The 16,861-nt window shown below is 36.0% G+C and overlaps 1 protein-coding gene across 1 annotated transcript; it reads left to right on the top strand.

Moving 5' to 3' along the window:
* Nucleotides 1-10,784: 10,784 nt before the first annotated feature.
* Nucleotides 10,785-13,586, top strand: LOC131330250 (uncharacterized). The gene is made up of 6 exons (XM_058363759.1): nucleotides 10,785-10,896; nucleotides 11,001-11,115; nucleotides 11,217-11,303; nucleotides 11,494-11,631; nucleotides 11,797-12,022; nucleotides 13,277-13,586. The coding sequence occupies exons 2-6, from the start codon at nucleotides 11,023-11,025 to the stop codon at nucleotides 13,285-13,287; spliced, it is 555 nt and encodes a 184-aa protein (XP_058219742.1). The 5' UTR covers nucleotides 10,785-10,896; nucleotides 11,001-11,022; the 3' UTR covers nucleotides 13,288-13,586.
* Nucleotides 13,587-16,861: the final 3,275 nt, after the last annotated feature.

Genomic DNA, 16,861 nt, shown 5'->3' with positions numbered 1-16,861 from the left:
CCGGTCTATGGCCTCCCGGAGAGGAACCGGCGTGTGGTTCCCGGAGAGTTTTTTTCATCTTTATTGTATATTGTGTGAATATATAATCAAAGGGAGTTTTTCTCTGAAATCACTGCGTTGTTTGTGTGCATGGTGTCCCTCACGGTCCTAACAGCTTCGCATGTGGTACCTAACTAACCTAAGTAGAAGACGAATTCACTTTCTATTCTAGTCGCCAAACAAAAAAATAATTAAAAATAACACAATCACTGTTATTAATCTCTCTTCATTGTTATTCACTGATCAATAATCAAGTTATTTATCAGATAATGACGTAAAGAAAAGAAGAAAGCCAGAAAAACCCAGAAAAACGTAAACATGAAATCGATGGTTTCTTACCCTTCTTCCTTTCATGGGCTCTCCTGGAATGAACGGGGCCATCGGACGAATACCCATCATCATCGACGATTTCTCCCTGACATGCAACAATATTCCCCATGCTCTTGCACTTCCTCATGGAATCCTCTCCTTTTTTCTCGGCCAAAATGTTGACACCGAAAAGCTTCACGCACACCCCACTTTTTCCATTGCAACAATTTCTCGCTGATTCCTTCACCATCTTCTTGCCTCAGTGGTAAAACAATGAGAGAAAGTGGGAGGGAAACTGACGTGGAGGTGGGTAGTTATTGGATTTGGTGGTTATTGGTGTTGGTTTTGTCTATTATGCCCTTATAATTAAGTCTCCAATAAATTCAATTGAGAGTACAATTTTGAAAATGAAAAAGCATGACAAAAAAGAGAGACACCAAAGTGGTGCTCTCCCTTTATATATTAGAATAGATAGATATACACACATGTATATTGGTATTTAGACTTAGAAATAAAAGTACAAGGGTATGGGTTGGATGGAAGTGACAAAACATAGTTATGGGTTAACCTATTAATAAAGAAATAATCTATATACATATATTAAAGCAAAAGAGTGTTTCCGAACCATGCCTCACGTCGCGACAACGCGACGTATGATTTTCTAGAATTTTTATTTTTTCTACTACTTCCACAAATATTTAATATATAAATTGAATTAAACGTATAGGATTATCATTGGTCAACGTAATAGTAATGAGTAGATTCTTGATTAATATGTTCTTAACATAGGGTCGGTAAGTTTTTTACCATTTTCCTTGAAAGTTCATTCCTTCCAAATCATAATCATCTAGGAATTAATTGACAATTACTTAATAAATTCATACCAGTAATGAATGGTATGATTTATTCACAACCACCCATGAGAGCCTTCCTTCCTGATGTATCTTTTCCTTTTTCTATCATAATCTTTTTGGAAAAAAAAATAAAAATTGAAAACCACTCATGATTCGTGAGATTGCTTACAACTTTCAAAAGGAATATAATGTGCCTCATATTCTCTCCATTCAATATTTCCAATATCTATATTATAAAACAGGATGGTTTTCTATTAAAATGTCTATTCATACAAACAGAACACCCTCTATAACCGTTCGATCTTACTTCTTATTAACTTTGTAGCCGTCGGATTGAATGAATATTTCTTAATGTATAAATCTACAATGTCTATTCATAAAAACAGAGCACCATCTACAACCGTTCGATTATACTGCCTATTAACTTTGTAGCCGTCGGATCGAATGAATATTTTCTAATATATAAATCTACAATAATGTAAATGTTTTCCAAACTTCCAAATTATGTACACTGCTATAATCTGTCAAAATTGTATATTCCGGAAAGGCATGATTGTATAATCCTAATGCTAATTGTATAATCAGCCAATTTTCAGGAAAGGCATGATTGTTTAATCAGCCAATATTGTATAATCCTAATCCTAATCCTAATCATAATCCTAATGCTATATTCCGGAAATTAATTCAATCATGCCTTTCTTTTATTGACTAATCATAATCCTAATCTCAACTCTTTTTTTTATTGACTAATAATAATATTCCGAAAATTAGTGACTAATCCTAATGCTATAATCAGCCAAAATTTGAAATAAAAATAATGAAATCTATATAATATGACAAGAAGTAAAAAAAAAAACTTAATTTATCCATCGGTTAAATTAAGACTTGCCGTTGATTGACTTAAAGATCTGATTGTCGTTGATTGACTTAAAGATCCGATTGCCTATTGTAATGACTTTCGATTGTATTGACTTACTTTTTTTCTATCCAATTTACCTATTGCCGAATGTAATGATTTCCGAAATAGCCGATTGTAGTTGATTGTAATGATTTCCGAAATTGCCAAAATTGTCGATTGTAGTTGATTTGGGTGTAATTAAAGACTTGATTGTAAAGACTTGCCGTTGATTGGGTGAGTATTTCTGAAATACAAATGGGTGATTTATGAATTTGCCGTTGATTGGTGAGTGCTATAATGGAAATACAAATCGGGTAAGGTAAATTTGCTGTTGATTGAACAATACAAATTGGGTGAAACAAATTTATATCCCTCTCTCTCGCTAATCGTTTCTCTTTCTCTCTCTCTCCCTAAACGTTTCTCTCCCGGACTCTCGCCCTCTCGCCAATTCTCTCACCATAATTCTCTCACCACAAGTATGGCTTTTTACTTCGTTTTTTTTCCAATTCTTCATGTTTTTTTTAATCTCCCTCTCTCTCCCTAATCGTTTCTCTTTCTCTTTCTCTCTCTCTCTCTCTCTCTCTCTCTCTCTCTCTCTCTCTCTCTCTCTCTCTCTCTCTCTCTCTCTCTCTCTCTCTCTCCCTAAATGCGTTTTCTTTCCAGTTCTCTTTTCTGTCTCCCTGACTATCGCCCTCTCTCCAATTCTCTCACTACAGGTTTGGCTCTTTACTTCATTTTTTTCCAATTCTTCATTTTTTTTCCCAATTCAATTTGTTAAGTTCAACTCCAAAAAAATTCGATTACGCTCGGTTCAAATTGGAGTAACGGTTGTACTGAGTATAATGTTTGAATTTTTTTTTTTTTAGAACATACAAGGAGGGAGAGGGTTTCAATTCGAGCAATCCAAAAGTGCATTGGTAATGAAGAAGTTCATTCTATAGGATTGAATGAAGAAGTTTTTTTTTTTACCCTCATAATAAATCAGGATTTGGTAAAAGTTAATCATGATTGCCCTCACATAATGATTTTACTTTTTTTCCATCCATTTGGTTATGAAATTCTATGACTTTCAAGTTATTTGCCGTCATCAAAATCGTGCATAGCACGAGTCTTATGAGATTCCCAAATGGGATAATCAGTAACACAATTGAACAAAAATGTCTATTCATACATTACTCAAACTATTGGTACATCAGTGTTTTTTGATTTGATCAAGATTTATGCGTTATGTTTGTTCTATGCATCTTAGTTGGTCTCTTTCAAGCAAGGTAATTTTGTGATTGATCTCATAATCTCCATATGTATATAGGTATCCACTGATCAAAAAATTGTTTAACGGATAGGCTCACTTATAAGAAACTTTAAAAAAAAGAAGATTTACAGCTAATAATTTTATTCTTAATTTATGGAATTTCTAATAGAGAGATGGTTAGTTTGTTCTTAGAGGCATTCAACGGGGAGATCATATGCAACCAAAGTAAGTGTGATGTACATAACTTTTCTATGATTTTACTTTCTTACGTATCCAAAAAAAATTCATGGATTTCTGTGGTTTTAGACGTCGTTTAAAGATTTGCTAAGATTCTTCTGAGCACACCAAACATCAACCAAGGTAATGGCCTGAATTTAATCTATTGTAATGTTTGCTCACGCGATGTGTGATTTTTCCCTAATCTTAATTTGATTTTTGCCTAATCTTAATTTGGTACAAGTTTTTGTTAACTGGGGAACGGGCTTTCCCTATTATCTATTGACAGGTATCAATGTTTGGATTGCCCTAATCATAATCGCTTTCTGGGGACACATCGTAGGCAAGAAAAATGGTATACAACCATATATTTTTGTCATTTTATTATTATTGATTTTTTTACCTACCCAAAAGCAATATAGATTTTTTGTTTGCATTGATATTTGGATGGTGTTTTTTATTTTATCAAAGTTTTATGCATTTGAGTTTGTGCATACAGAAGTTAGAAATTGAAAAATTATTTGCTCTTCACTTGCTGATTCAAGTTAAATAGGTCAATAAATTTGTTTGGGTTATTATTTTTCGCAAAGTTGAGTTAATTCATTGGGTAGAGGTTGATATATTTGGTTGAATGTCCAGTATTTGTTTGAATCGTTCAAGCCGTGTCTTCAGACACGGGCATCCACTAGTTCTATATATACCTCATTATGTCACAGATTTTCTCTCTACTCTTTTGTCGCTCAAAGTGTTCTGACTGCATTATCAAGGTATACAGTTTGTTCTACTTTTTCTTTTCGGTTTTATGAATCCATTTTTTTAATTTTAAGTTCTGTATTCAGTTTTTAAGTGAGAATTATTAATTTTAAGTTCTATAATTAGTACAAATTATATGGGAGATGTACAATTGTACATGTGTTTCTTTTTTTATCAACTTGCGAAAGCTACACTATAAGATCGAAATCTACTAGAGTAAATATATAATATATACAAAGTAGAAGTCTATGAAAATGATATGAATTAAATAGATCGCATTTCATGTAAAACTGTTACCGATATAAAACTACCTACACGACTATAATCTCAGAAGGGGGAGGTTCAGAAGGCATGTCCAAGAAATCACTATCAAGGTATTTGGGGAGTAACAAGAAGTCACTAACCATGCATGGGTGCAATCTATATATAGAATCAAATACACGATCTTAATTAGTATATAACACAATTAGTCAATTGTCAATACACGATCTTAATTAGATAACAGTAATTAGTAGTTCATATGTTTTGTTTGATAACATAATTTCAGTTCATGTGTTGGTAAATAACTTTTTAACAGGATGGATAGAGAGAATGTTAAACCTAACATAAATTGCTCCAATAAAAAAAGGCAACAAGTTTGAAGGTGGTGACAATGATCGGTCAAATGGAAAAGGAGATCGTGCATATCTTGCGCCAGAAATATTTGACATCTCCAAACACCAACCATCTCTAGGTAACACAAATAAGATTTTTTTTTCCGCAATTAATATATCTTTTGTTGTTGTCTTTTAAAAGTTAATGAGCGGTGATTTCATGTCTTTATGAATTAACTATTGATCATATTTCCCATGTCTAGCTCTTTTATATTTTGTCGGCAAGGGAGTACAAGTCTTCAACCAATTTTAATTATTCAAAAATGCTTCATGCACAACAATTTTACACAACACACTCACATACCCCACATGTATGTGAGTGTGTTGTGTAAATTTGTTGTACATGTGGTATTTTTCTTAATAATTCTTTTGAACAATCATATGGCATGTGGTAGTCCATGTGACATATGTACTTGAAACAAAAGTAGGAGAGTCAAAAAGAAGAATATAGAGACAAGGGAAGAGGTTTTTTGGGAATTGAAACCACAATCTCACGTTCAAGAACAATCCCTCAATAGTCTATACATACTACTTTTGGATTTTTGGCGGAAAAGACACCGACTTTTTTAGAAGAACAACCCCTCAATAGTCTATACGTACTACTTTTGAATTTTCACATGAACGGGAATTATGATTGTCAGTATTGACCGAATTTCACCTATTTAAAGTCTTCAAACTTTCGTATCTTTTGTGTTGAATGTGAATTGGTCTGAGGAGTATATGCATATATTACAAGGTAATAATAGTTTTAACTATGTTTGGTCCTTTAATATGTTGAACGCGTTTTTCTTATTTTATATAGGATGTTGACAAAAAGCACAAGATTGTGGAGAGTGTAACAACATGCGTACTTAGTTTTCTGGGATTGTCATCGGATTGTTGTGCTTGACATTTTTCGTTAAATTGAGCAAATACGCTCAAGTATTTTAGATTGTTTTGTTTGTTGAATTGCTAAATAAATTTGTGAACGAATAGATTGTAGTTTAAATTAATCTGTGAACGAACAAATTGTAGCTTTTAATTTGTTGGGGGTTTTCGATCTACTCCGTGCTATAATTTAAAGACGTTCAAATAGCCACGAACAACTATCACATCATATGAGAGCATTTTTTTCGTTCTATTGTGATACATAACGAGAAGATGAAAGATTATAGGCCACCCTAATGAATAACTTTTTTGTCATCGTCTAATGACTTGCTTTGAATTATTTTAGATGAAAAATTAATTGATGTATGATGGCACCGACTAAAAAAGTAAAAAGATTGAGGTGAGACATAAAAATAATGTGTCTACGATGTTGTTCACTGGCCGTGCATAGCACGGGGTTTATACTAGTTTAGAAAGAAAAAGAAAGGGTTTTAATAAGAGCATTGTGTGGTGTTTGAGCAAGACGAGATGCGTTAGCTCCGGTTCTAGGGTTTTACGGTAAAATAATAACAATCGTAATTTTCTGCGCGCGCGCGCACACACATATCAAGTAAGGATCAAGTGAGCCCTTGCTTATTTTAATAAAATAAAATAAGCCCCTCCCATTTTCCGACCAGATTTTGATGATCTGAGCCGCTCAATGTGTTCAGAATGTGTTTTTAAGGGTACCCCTCGAGGAATCGATGAAAAAAAGTATCGAGAAAGGGCTTCATCCGACCAGTTTTTCATAAAACTGTTTCTGAGCCGTTAAATGAAAACCTGTTCGAATGAAGCCCTTCCCGGGATTTTTTTCCATCGATTCCTAGGAAAAGCTTAAAAATCACGTTCTGATCACATTGAGCGGCTCGGATTATCGAAATCTGGTCGGGAATGGCCTGAAAATGGAGGGGCTTATTTTAGCTAAAATAAGCAAGGGCTAACAGGATCCTTACTAATATATATATATATATATATATATATATATATATTTCTTAATATGAAAGTATTTATTTTGAATTAAAAGAATTTAATAAGAATTATCAAATAGGAAAACAATTAAATAGGAATTTTCAATAATTTAAATAACTAATATTGAATTATTTAATCGAAAAATGAATTATTAAATGAATTTTTATTTTTCAAAAATTCGGGTTATTACATAACCACATATACCTATTCGACTCTGGGACCCCCAGACCTCAACTAAGACAAGATGCAATGTAAATTGCAAATATAAAAAATCGAATCTCGGCTCTGATACCACTCTTGTCACGCTCCAAATCCGAGAACATGATCAGCCGTGAACCACGAGACTATCACCGAATACGAAGCCTAAATAAAATATTTGACAACTCAAAATAATATTGAAAGAAATAAATATTTTATTAAAGCCAAAAAGTGCAAACCAAACCAATATTTTTCTTTGTAACAAGCTAGACAAACACCAATATCCATATCCTTCAAATATCCAATTAAACCATACGACTGCCAATATAAAATAAAAATGCGGAAGCTATCTGACATGACAAAATTATTAAAGATGCAAATGTACTAAAGGTCCCGACAACAGGTCCCGACAAAGCCACAGAATCCACAACAATGTTCCATTATGCATTAACCTGAAAAAAATAGTGGAATAAATTCGTCAAGTGACACAAACTCAATAAGTAGTTAAGCATGCTAAAGGTAAAGGTACAATGTGACATACATTTAAACGAATAATAACGAAAGCTCAAAAAAGTGGTTTCAAGTGACATTGGTTAACAGCTCAGGACTATCATCCACAACTAAATAATGAACGACAAGGCAATGGCTCAAGAGATAGCCTTATTCACGGAGGAGCCGCGAACGGTCCGTTCGCGGCACACGTGACGCGAGCCGTTTGATTTGCACTCCAACGGCCCAGATCTCGCCCTCTCTCTCTCTCCTCAGCAGGTTAAAAAAAAAAGGGCTCGCTCATCCGAGCCGTCGGATGTCCGCACGGATGGCTCGGATCGAGCCTCCGTAAACACTTGTTCATGGAGGAGCCGTGAACAAGTTTTTCTCTAAGAGATAGCCTTATTCACGGAGGAGCCGCGAACGGCCTGTTCGCGGCACACGTGATGCGAGCCGTTTGATTTGCACTCCAACGGCCCAGATCTCGCCCCCTCTCTCTCTCCTCGACAGGTTAAAAAATAAAAAATAAAAAGGGCTTGCTCATCTGAGCCATCTGATCTCTGCACGAACGGCTCGGATTGAGCCTTCGTAAACACTTGTTCACGGAGGAGCCGTGAACAAGTTTTTCTCATGGTTCAATAATGGTGTCAAAGAGATTATACAAGGATGTTAATCAAACCACATGAATAAGCATTTATACCAACAACCTGCCAGATAAATATCACAACCATGAACAACTACAATACCGAAATCCAAATCAATTTGGGATCCATAATTACCAATAATCAATTCCCAAATGCCAAATATTTTCTCAGGGCTTAGCCCGTTGGATCTAACACCGTATTTAGAGTCACCATAGGATGGCGCCTGGATCTTTTCCCTAAGCCGATCCGGAATAGGGTCACAAGGTATTTCACAAGTATTTTCCCTATCCGTTGAGCACTAGAGTCATATGGTATATCACAAGTCTTTTCCCTAGTACACTTAATTACCATATTGGTCGCTCTTAATTACCGAATCACATGCAGCGTATCCAAGTGTCTTATTTTTTTGTTTTTATTCAAATATTTTTCACATTTGTTATTTTGTCAATTTATTTAGGATTATTACTTTGTTATGATGAGAAGAATCTAAAAAGTTAAAAATTACGATCGAAATTCATATTTTTTTTAATAAAGAAGAAAAAAAATATTTTTTATTTTTTACTTTTTAGATTCCTACTATCATGACGAAGTAATAATTAATCCACAAAAAAATTAACGAAAAACAAATAAAGGCAAAAAAATTGAATAAGGACAAAAGAATAAGCCACAAACAAGCCAGCTTTCCATTTATAAGTTGAATTTTCTCTCTCTAAACATATTTCAAGGTGCAGGTACAGAGAAAAATTTGGGACTCGTATAAAATTTGGAAACTTCTTTGATTGTATAAATTTCTTTCGATTACCCAAGAAAAAACCCAAAAACGGAAAACAATTCGTAGAAAACTAGAGAGAGAGAGAGAGAGAGAGAGAGAGAGAGAGAGAGATTCCTTTGCTGAAGAAAGCAGATGAATTGAGAGGCCTTTTCTGGTGGCTTGAGATCCTCTGTCCGACTTGTACCTGTCCGACTCCCTGTCCCAGCCTCCAACATGTGACACCTGTCCCCCTTTAACTCATCCTCTCTCTGTTACAACCCAGCCCCCCCCAGCCTAGTTCCCCTGTTACACGGACGAAACTTTCTTTTACGGAGTACTTTTTACTAGTAAAAAAAATATTTTTTCATTCACGTTCGATGCACACTAGCAGTGTTCCTAGTCTATTTACTGAAAGACATACATGTGATGAAGAATGAGTTTAAGACACCGCACCTTAAACTCATGATGGTGCTCCATGTGCGTAGAATAATTCTTCCTCAATGTACAAAGAATCCGGAATACACAAATCATAATGAAACAAAGTGCAACTATAACATAAATAAAATGAAAAAACCTGAAAAGCTAACTCTGATAACATGTTATAATTATGCTAATTCTCAAAAGTGAGCAAATTTCACGTCTTTTTGTGATGTACCAATCTAACTTACCACTTTTTTTTTTTTTTTTTTTGGGGGGGGGGGAGTGTGTGTTAAATAATGCATATAATAGGTGATTTTGAAAATATCGTTTAAAAGAGTTTATTGAGATCTATTAAGTACTCTCTCCGTCCCTTTTTAAGTGTCCTGCTTCGTAATTCCAACTTATTAAAAAGACATCATCATTATACCTTTAACATTAACTTTTTCCTCCACTTTCCCTACTTACCTATCATCATTACACTTTTACTCACTTACTTTTTAAAATGGAATCTACTTTTAGGGACAAAATAGACAATTCATCAACTTTTACCCATTAACTTTACAAAAATGGACACTTATTAAGGGACAGCCCAAAATGAAATACCGGACTATAAATAAGGGACGGAGGGAGTAAGATTTATATTGCATAAAAACAATATTATCAATTAAAAGTTATAATTAGTTTTTTTTACTTAGTTGAGATAGGACGAGAGACAAAAGATTAGAGACGGGGGAGTAATTTTTTTTTTGTTGATAAATAGTGCATATGTTCAGTTGCAGAAAAAGAATGCGGCAATTGTAACAAGAAACAGAAGTGGGGAATAGTTTCTGGTGGAACCTGGTTTTGAAAAGAAATGGAAGTAGGGAACTAGTAAAATGGGGGAGTAGGAAAAGAATTGGGGGTTTAACTGGGTTGTAACAGAGAAGATAAGTTAGAGGAGGACAGGTGTCACGTGTTGAAGGCTGGAACAGGGAGTCGGACAGGCATGAGTCGGACAAAGGATCTCAAGCCTTTTCTGGTGACGAGGAAAGTCAGCGCACATTAATAGGAGATAGACTGAGAAGGGTTCAAATTAGTTAGGTCATGTTCATAATTTATTAAGTTATTTAAATTGATCCAGTTAAGATCCAATTAATAAATGAGTTCGATTTTGAGTTGTGTCTATTTTTTAATGGATGAATCTGTATTGATTAATGGGTTTGGGTATAATTTGCCACCTTTAATTTTTTTTACCTAAACCATAAGCAAAATATTGCCCACAAAAAAGCATCAAGATCGAAGATTCTTTTTTGCCAGCCAAAAGCCCTAATTTTTCATCACCTTTTTTTTTATTTATAGGTTTCATCAACCAAAATTTGAGAAGAGGGTTTTTCTTTTTCCTGGGAAAATTAGGTCAAAGTAATGTACTCCATACAAAGCTGCCAAACAATCTAACCAACAAACACTGAACACCACCCGAATAAAGGAAGCTATAAATCGACAAAATCGAGTGTACGGAAAACCGAAGGCGAAAACCCCCAACTGCGGAAAAAGAACCGCATTAAGGTAGGAGCCCCTCTCTCTCTCTCTCTCATGTTTTTGTTTTTGTGTATACCTTTCTGAGATCTCCCTTTATCTGATTGGGGCGGGGGTTTTGAAATTCTCTCTAGGGTTTCGCAGGAGAAGAAGGTGATGGAAACTCCGATGCTCGGATGTGGTGTTGTCGGCCCAGTGACCCGCTCACGATCGAAAGCTGGAGAAGCGTTGTCATCGTTGGTGGGGAAGGTAGCTTCTCTCTCTCTCTCTCTCTCGTTGTCCTTTTAGACCTTTCTCAGATTTGATTGCTGCGGGGGTTTAGAAATTGTTGGGTGTTCCTCCCTCTATAGGGTGTCACTACAAATTCTGAGGAGGAGGCGGTGGGCTTGACATCAGAACAGCGGCAGGAATACTCCCGCAAGGATTTCGATTACCCTGTATGTATAACTAACTGTATTAATTGTGTACAAATACTAAATTTTCTTCTTCTTCACACGTACTACTTACTTCGCTCTCTCTCTCTCTCTCTCTCTCTCCCTCGTTGCATCCTCGCCATCCTCACGCTGCAGTGTATTTATGCATGTTTTGTTCTTTTTTTTTTTGCTTCTGTTGATGTGATGGATACAGGAGTTTTATCGTGGACCTTCTAGCGACCTACCTATACACATTATTTTAGCTACAGAATTCGATCCAGATTTACCGGCTAATTTCTCCCGTCAGATAAAAAACTCGGCCAAGGCTATGGATTATTACTACAGTCGATTTGTAAGTAGTTGATTGTTTCTTCTCCTGTGTGTGTGTGTGTGTGTGTCTTGTTCTTGGTTTGTCAATTCGTAAGTGGTTGATTGTTTCTTCTTCTTCTCTGTGTGCGTGCGTGTCTTGTTCTTGGTTTTTGGTAACTACCTTGTGCATGATTTTGGACTATTGTAGAACTCAAACTACGTCGAACCTTTTAATCCCCTCCTGATGACAACGCGGGAGGTTGGTGGTGGTTATTTGGATTTCGTGGTCATAGACACCCATAAATCAGGTCGACATGCCAATGAGATGTTCCAAGCTATCCTGTATACCTCTCCTGGAAAGGAACCCGAGGTCCTGATGTGCAGACCTGAATACATGCCCCCTGGCACCAGGAAAGGTTACCGCCCCTTGAAAGGTACGCTTTGTTTCGCTCTATTGTGTGTTGCCTGTGCATTGGTATTACTGGATTGTGTATGGTCCTATGAGCTATCCTATACTTCTACAATTGCTGCATTGTGCTGGTTTTGAGATGTAGTAGCAAACATCAATAGGTTGAGATTGCAAATATTGATTTTGAATGGGTCACCATGATTTGTATGTGTTTGGCCGTATAATTGGTGTATCTAAAACCTTGGTTGAGGTGGTTAGAATAAATTGCATTGATTGACGGATTGTAGTCATGCAACCCTGTTGGATATATGGAAGTGATAGTTAAATTTGGGAGGCTCATTTGTTACTTGATAAATCAATCTGGATTTCATCTTGTGTTTGGATTCTTGTGAAGACTGGATTTGAGGATGATTCAAGTTAATTGTTCAAACGGTGTGGTTTAAGATGTGTAGTTGATTAGTATAATCGATAGGCCAAAATGTGATTTACAGTGCCATAGGACGTGTGATACGGAAACAAACATAAATATCTTCCGGTTTAAGGAGTTCAATGAGACAGTTCTGGGATTTCTGCACAGATGATCCACTACCTATCGCACTCAAATTACTTCCTAATATTAATGGTAGTTAAGGCATACATTTCATGTGTCAAGGTGTTATTAGTTATTTTGATTCAATTACGAGTATATCTTTGTAGAGATGCACATCTTGTTCCAAATTGTTTGTTCACTGTTGGAGAATCCTACAATTTTTTTAGATTTTCTTACACTGACTTTTCAGAATGAACAATCATTTTGGGTCATCAAAGAAATTAAAAATTGGTCAAACAGTTTGCATTGGAGGTTGTATTTGTTAACTGAAATGCATATAATTGGTTTTATGAATGAAGTAATAGTACGATTAAATTACATATTATTGACAATAAGAGTAACTGTTCTGTTTCGTGGATCTTCTATGTGAGTGCCAAAATGTATATGTAATGTTCTTAGGCATTTTCCATATGGTGGACCCAAGGGATTGTCCATCCCATTGAGTGTACCGGAAGGAATACAAACACTTTCGATTTGTGAAGTCTTGTCAACGGGCAATAGGGTAATTCCACTCACTCACACCTAGGCAATTGCTTCCCTTAATCAATTGCACTGTGTGGTAGGAATTGATTCGTAGAGTGGACTGAATGCAATTATATGCAGAGGTATTGGAGTGTTTATGCGAGGCAATTGGTTACACTGAAATTTTTACGGGCTTTATTAACCTTCCTGCTATTGTGCTATTTGCAGTTGGTTGGTGACATTTGACAACAGTGGCAGTATGCTCTGGAAGGTCCATTTTTATGGTATTCGTGTGGAGTGGATCTCAACTTCTTAATGTATGGGATTTCGAATGCTTATTAGCAGTAGTATGTTTACTATGTAGTGCATGGTTCATTGTAAGTGTTATCTTTGTGGGGTGAATTGTATCTGTCTCTGTCTGCTTTTGGATGGTAACAAACTACTACTATGAAAGACCCACTTAGCTTACAGTTTGGTTCATTTGGACGGTATGTGTGTGGAATGGATCACTTCTTTTTACTAATGGATTTTGAACGCTTATTAGTGGTAGTATGTAGAGTGGATTGTAGCTATCTCTGCTTTTGGATGTTAACAAGGAGTACAATAAAAGACCAAGTTAGCTTACAATTTGGTCATGGCACTTCTCTGCCATACATTGTCATTCGAAAGTGTCAGCTACTTATAAAGTGTCGAGTGTCAACCCATTATTTATTCGATCTAAAGCCATGTTTTCTCTTCTCCTTTCTCCTTCTAATTCTCCAATAGTTTGGTTCCTACGTAAATTACGTATTGTACCAATTCATACAATTGCAACAATTTAACCAAACAAATGTTGGACAATTTCCCCCAAGACCTTGAAAATAGGCATACTAGTGTCGGGCTGTGTGTTCGTGCAGGGCAAAATGAACACATCAATCATTGATAACTTTATTTATGGTAAAATCCCACTGTAATGAGGCCACACATCACCCTAACGTAGACTACACATTCGATACGGGGCATCTATTGAGCTCTGTGTGTACAAGCACCATAGAGACAAGCTGATTCTAAGAAGGAATGGGAATGACACCACAATGCAATCCTGTACTGTGACATTAGAAAAACACAAGGCTGGGCTTAGGAATTCCATACAGTACCACGGGAGTCTGAGGTCTTGTGGCTTGGTGCCGAGAGAGGAAGCAGATGCCTGGGGTTGTGCCATCATAGCACAACTGCCCTGGGCCAGTCCACTGAGAAATATTAAGGATTTTGTATAGATTTGTGGACACCTAGAAAAAAATGCTGATGAAAAGCTGGCATAGAGAAATTTGTTAGTTGTCCTGGTTACTAGCCCCTGTAGGAAACCTTCAAACTGTATTGGAAGTCTTCTTTTCAAGTGATAGCTACGATCGAGTCTGGGAAAGATGTATCCGACTTTGTTAAGGACATTACCAGCCGGTTTTCATGAGCACCAAAAGAGAACTTAGAGATTTACCCAGACCCTTCTGGTGATCCAACGAAGGTGAGTTCTTCTTTAGAAGCTCTCTTTAGGTATCGGTTTATTTATTTCCCACTCTACAGTCTACCCTTCATGCAGTAATTCTTATGCATCTTTGGCACAAGGTCACATGTATTGATGTACCCAAAATTCCCACACCCCCTTATTCCGGTGTATCCATAGTTACTTGGATTTTTTAACAAAATTCTTACATGATCCAACGGTTGTGTAAGCACTGGAAGGGAGGTGAAGGAGATTTTGGGTACGGGTGATCTTGGGCTGAGGAGTTCCTAAATTGTACCATTGATTGTTGGGGTTGTGTTCTCTTCTTGGTGATTTACAGTTCTTTCAAAGGGACGACAGTTTCCAAAGAGATGCCTACCAAATTGCACTATTCGTGGCAGTTCTATATTTCGTTGTACAACACTTTAGAGCCTATTTGGGTTACAATCTGAATATGTATAGTTGTAATTATCGGCTACACATGCGGATAATGACTGCATCATAGTATTATGTAACGACCTTTTGTACGAGAGAATTGTGTTGGCTATTCTTTTTTATTTTTCGGCAAAAGTCAGTGTAATTAGTTATAGTTAGTGAGGTTTTTAACCCAACCCGATACTTGAGTACATGGTGCCCATCACTCCATTTGCAACTGTCAGCAAAGCACAAACTGGCCATAATTTGCGTGTTGCTAAATTCTGTTCAACCAATCAGAAAGTGGATGACATTACTCAGCCTTATGTGAGGCACGCACATGGTTTTACTTTAATTATCAGAGTCGTTCATTTTGTAGAGCGTGATTTTTACATGATTCTTGCAAAAGACAACCTCAATCTCGCACCTAAGTTAATCGAATAAAGAATTTTAGACAAAGAATTGGATGATTGTCTAAGTATTTGACGATATTTAATTGAGCTTATTGTTCTAAGGAGTGGCTGGTCAAAGAATTAAGCTTACAAAATGAGTTGCTCCTATTCTCACCCATTTCGGGTTAAGAATATGTGAAAGCACGTTTTTCTCTATAAAAACGGTTCGTTTTGTGTTTTGTTTGTTTTTCTGAGTTTTTGTTAGATTTGGGTGATATTTTTGGATTAAGCATTTGAGAAGTCTAAAAACTATAAAATTATGACCAAAAGCAAAAAAAAAGGTTAACTAAAGACGAAAAAAGTATTAACAGCTATCTTATTTATCTAAATGCCATCTTATTTGAATTTTTTCAACATTGGTCCATATTTTTATATTTTCTGATTTGTCTCGTCGAGACAAACAATTAATTCTAAAAATTAAGACAAAAAGCTACAAAATACTGAAATAAGTTTCAAGTTTCCAAGAACGCAGCCTTACGTCCCCTTCACATTTTCTTCCTATGTGAAAATGTCTGTTTTGCCCCTAAAACTCAATTTGCCAATTGGTGACTCATCTTCCTCCCGTTGAGAAAAGCTACAAACCAACATGGTGTATTACACGTGCGTTATAGCACTTTAGAGCGTGGTTGAAGAAGGCTAGTAAGACAGTAGTGAGATCGGTGGAGCGAAGTGATGACTGTGTGCGTGTACAAGGTTTTGGGATTGGTCTTCAAGGGAGAAGAAGAAATTCTATTTGCCCTCCTTACTTTTCTAAATCACAAACCTTTGAAACAAATTGGGTCAAATTGAGAATTTTAAGTGGGGTCAATTAGTATTATTTTGGTGTGAAGTATAAATACCCTCGTTGAAAAATTGGATGGCAGTGGGGTCAGCTGACTCCATTTGTCTCCATTTTCCTCCGCCCTTGTCGAGAGGGTTTAGTTTAGTTATATTTGTTAGCTCTCTTTGGACTGAATGTCTGCAATTGGTAAACTAGGGACCAAAATGACACTTGCTTAATATTTTGGAGACCAGAAAAGTAAATAAGCCATTTTCTTTTCAAATAGCAGATTTTGGAAAAAATCACCGACAGTTTTGAGGTTTGGACTTTGGAGAGGATTGGACCTTATTGGTAAGCCCAACCCAGAGATGAACCTTTCTCTCTTTGGTTTTACACACACAATGTTAGTGGGCAGAGAGTAGTAGCACATGAAGTACGTACGTAGTAGTCGTTGAACAATTAGTTTTATCGCTGGTTTATCTTTAGAAAGTCTACAATACATCCCTTAAAAAAGATATACCATATGCATTTATTTTATGTTTATTCATAACATTTTACTGTGTTTCGTAATTTTTATTCTAGAATTCATAACATTTCAACAGTACGATTCATAACATTTTCATTACGATTTAAAACATTTTAGTGTATCTCGTAACCTTTATAAGATTCGTAACTTTTTAGCAATACGATTCATAACATTTTTTCTA

This window comes from Rhododendron vialii, chromosome 6a (genome assembly GCF_030253575.1).
Source record: "Rhododendron vialii isolate Sample 1 chromosome 6a, ASM3025357v1".
Classification (NCBI taxonomy): Eukaryota; Viridiplantae; Streptophyta; class Magnoliopsida; order Ericales; family Ericaceae; genus Rhododendron; species Rhododendron vialii.
This window is presented reverse-complemented; position numbering and strand designations above follow the sequence as displayed.

What these genes read in the sequence shown, in the direction of transcription:
- LOC131330250 (XM_058363759.1), top strand. Translation starts at nt 11,023, where the DNA reads ATGGAAACTCCGATGCTCGGATGTGGTGTTGTCGGCCCAGTGACCCGC. An exon ending in TGTCATCGTTGGTGGGGAAG is followed by an intron (nt 11,116 to 11,216) that starts GTAGCTTCTCTC and finishes CTCCCTCTATAG; the next exon opens with GGTGTCACTACAAATTCTGA. An exon ending in ATTATTACTACAGTCGATTT is followed by an intron (nt 11,632 to 11,796) that starts GTAAGTAGTTGA and finishes GGACTATTGTAG; the next exon opens with AACTCAAACTACGTCGAACC.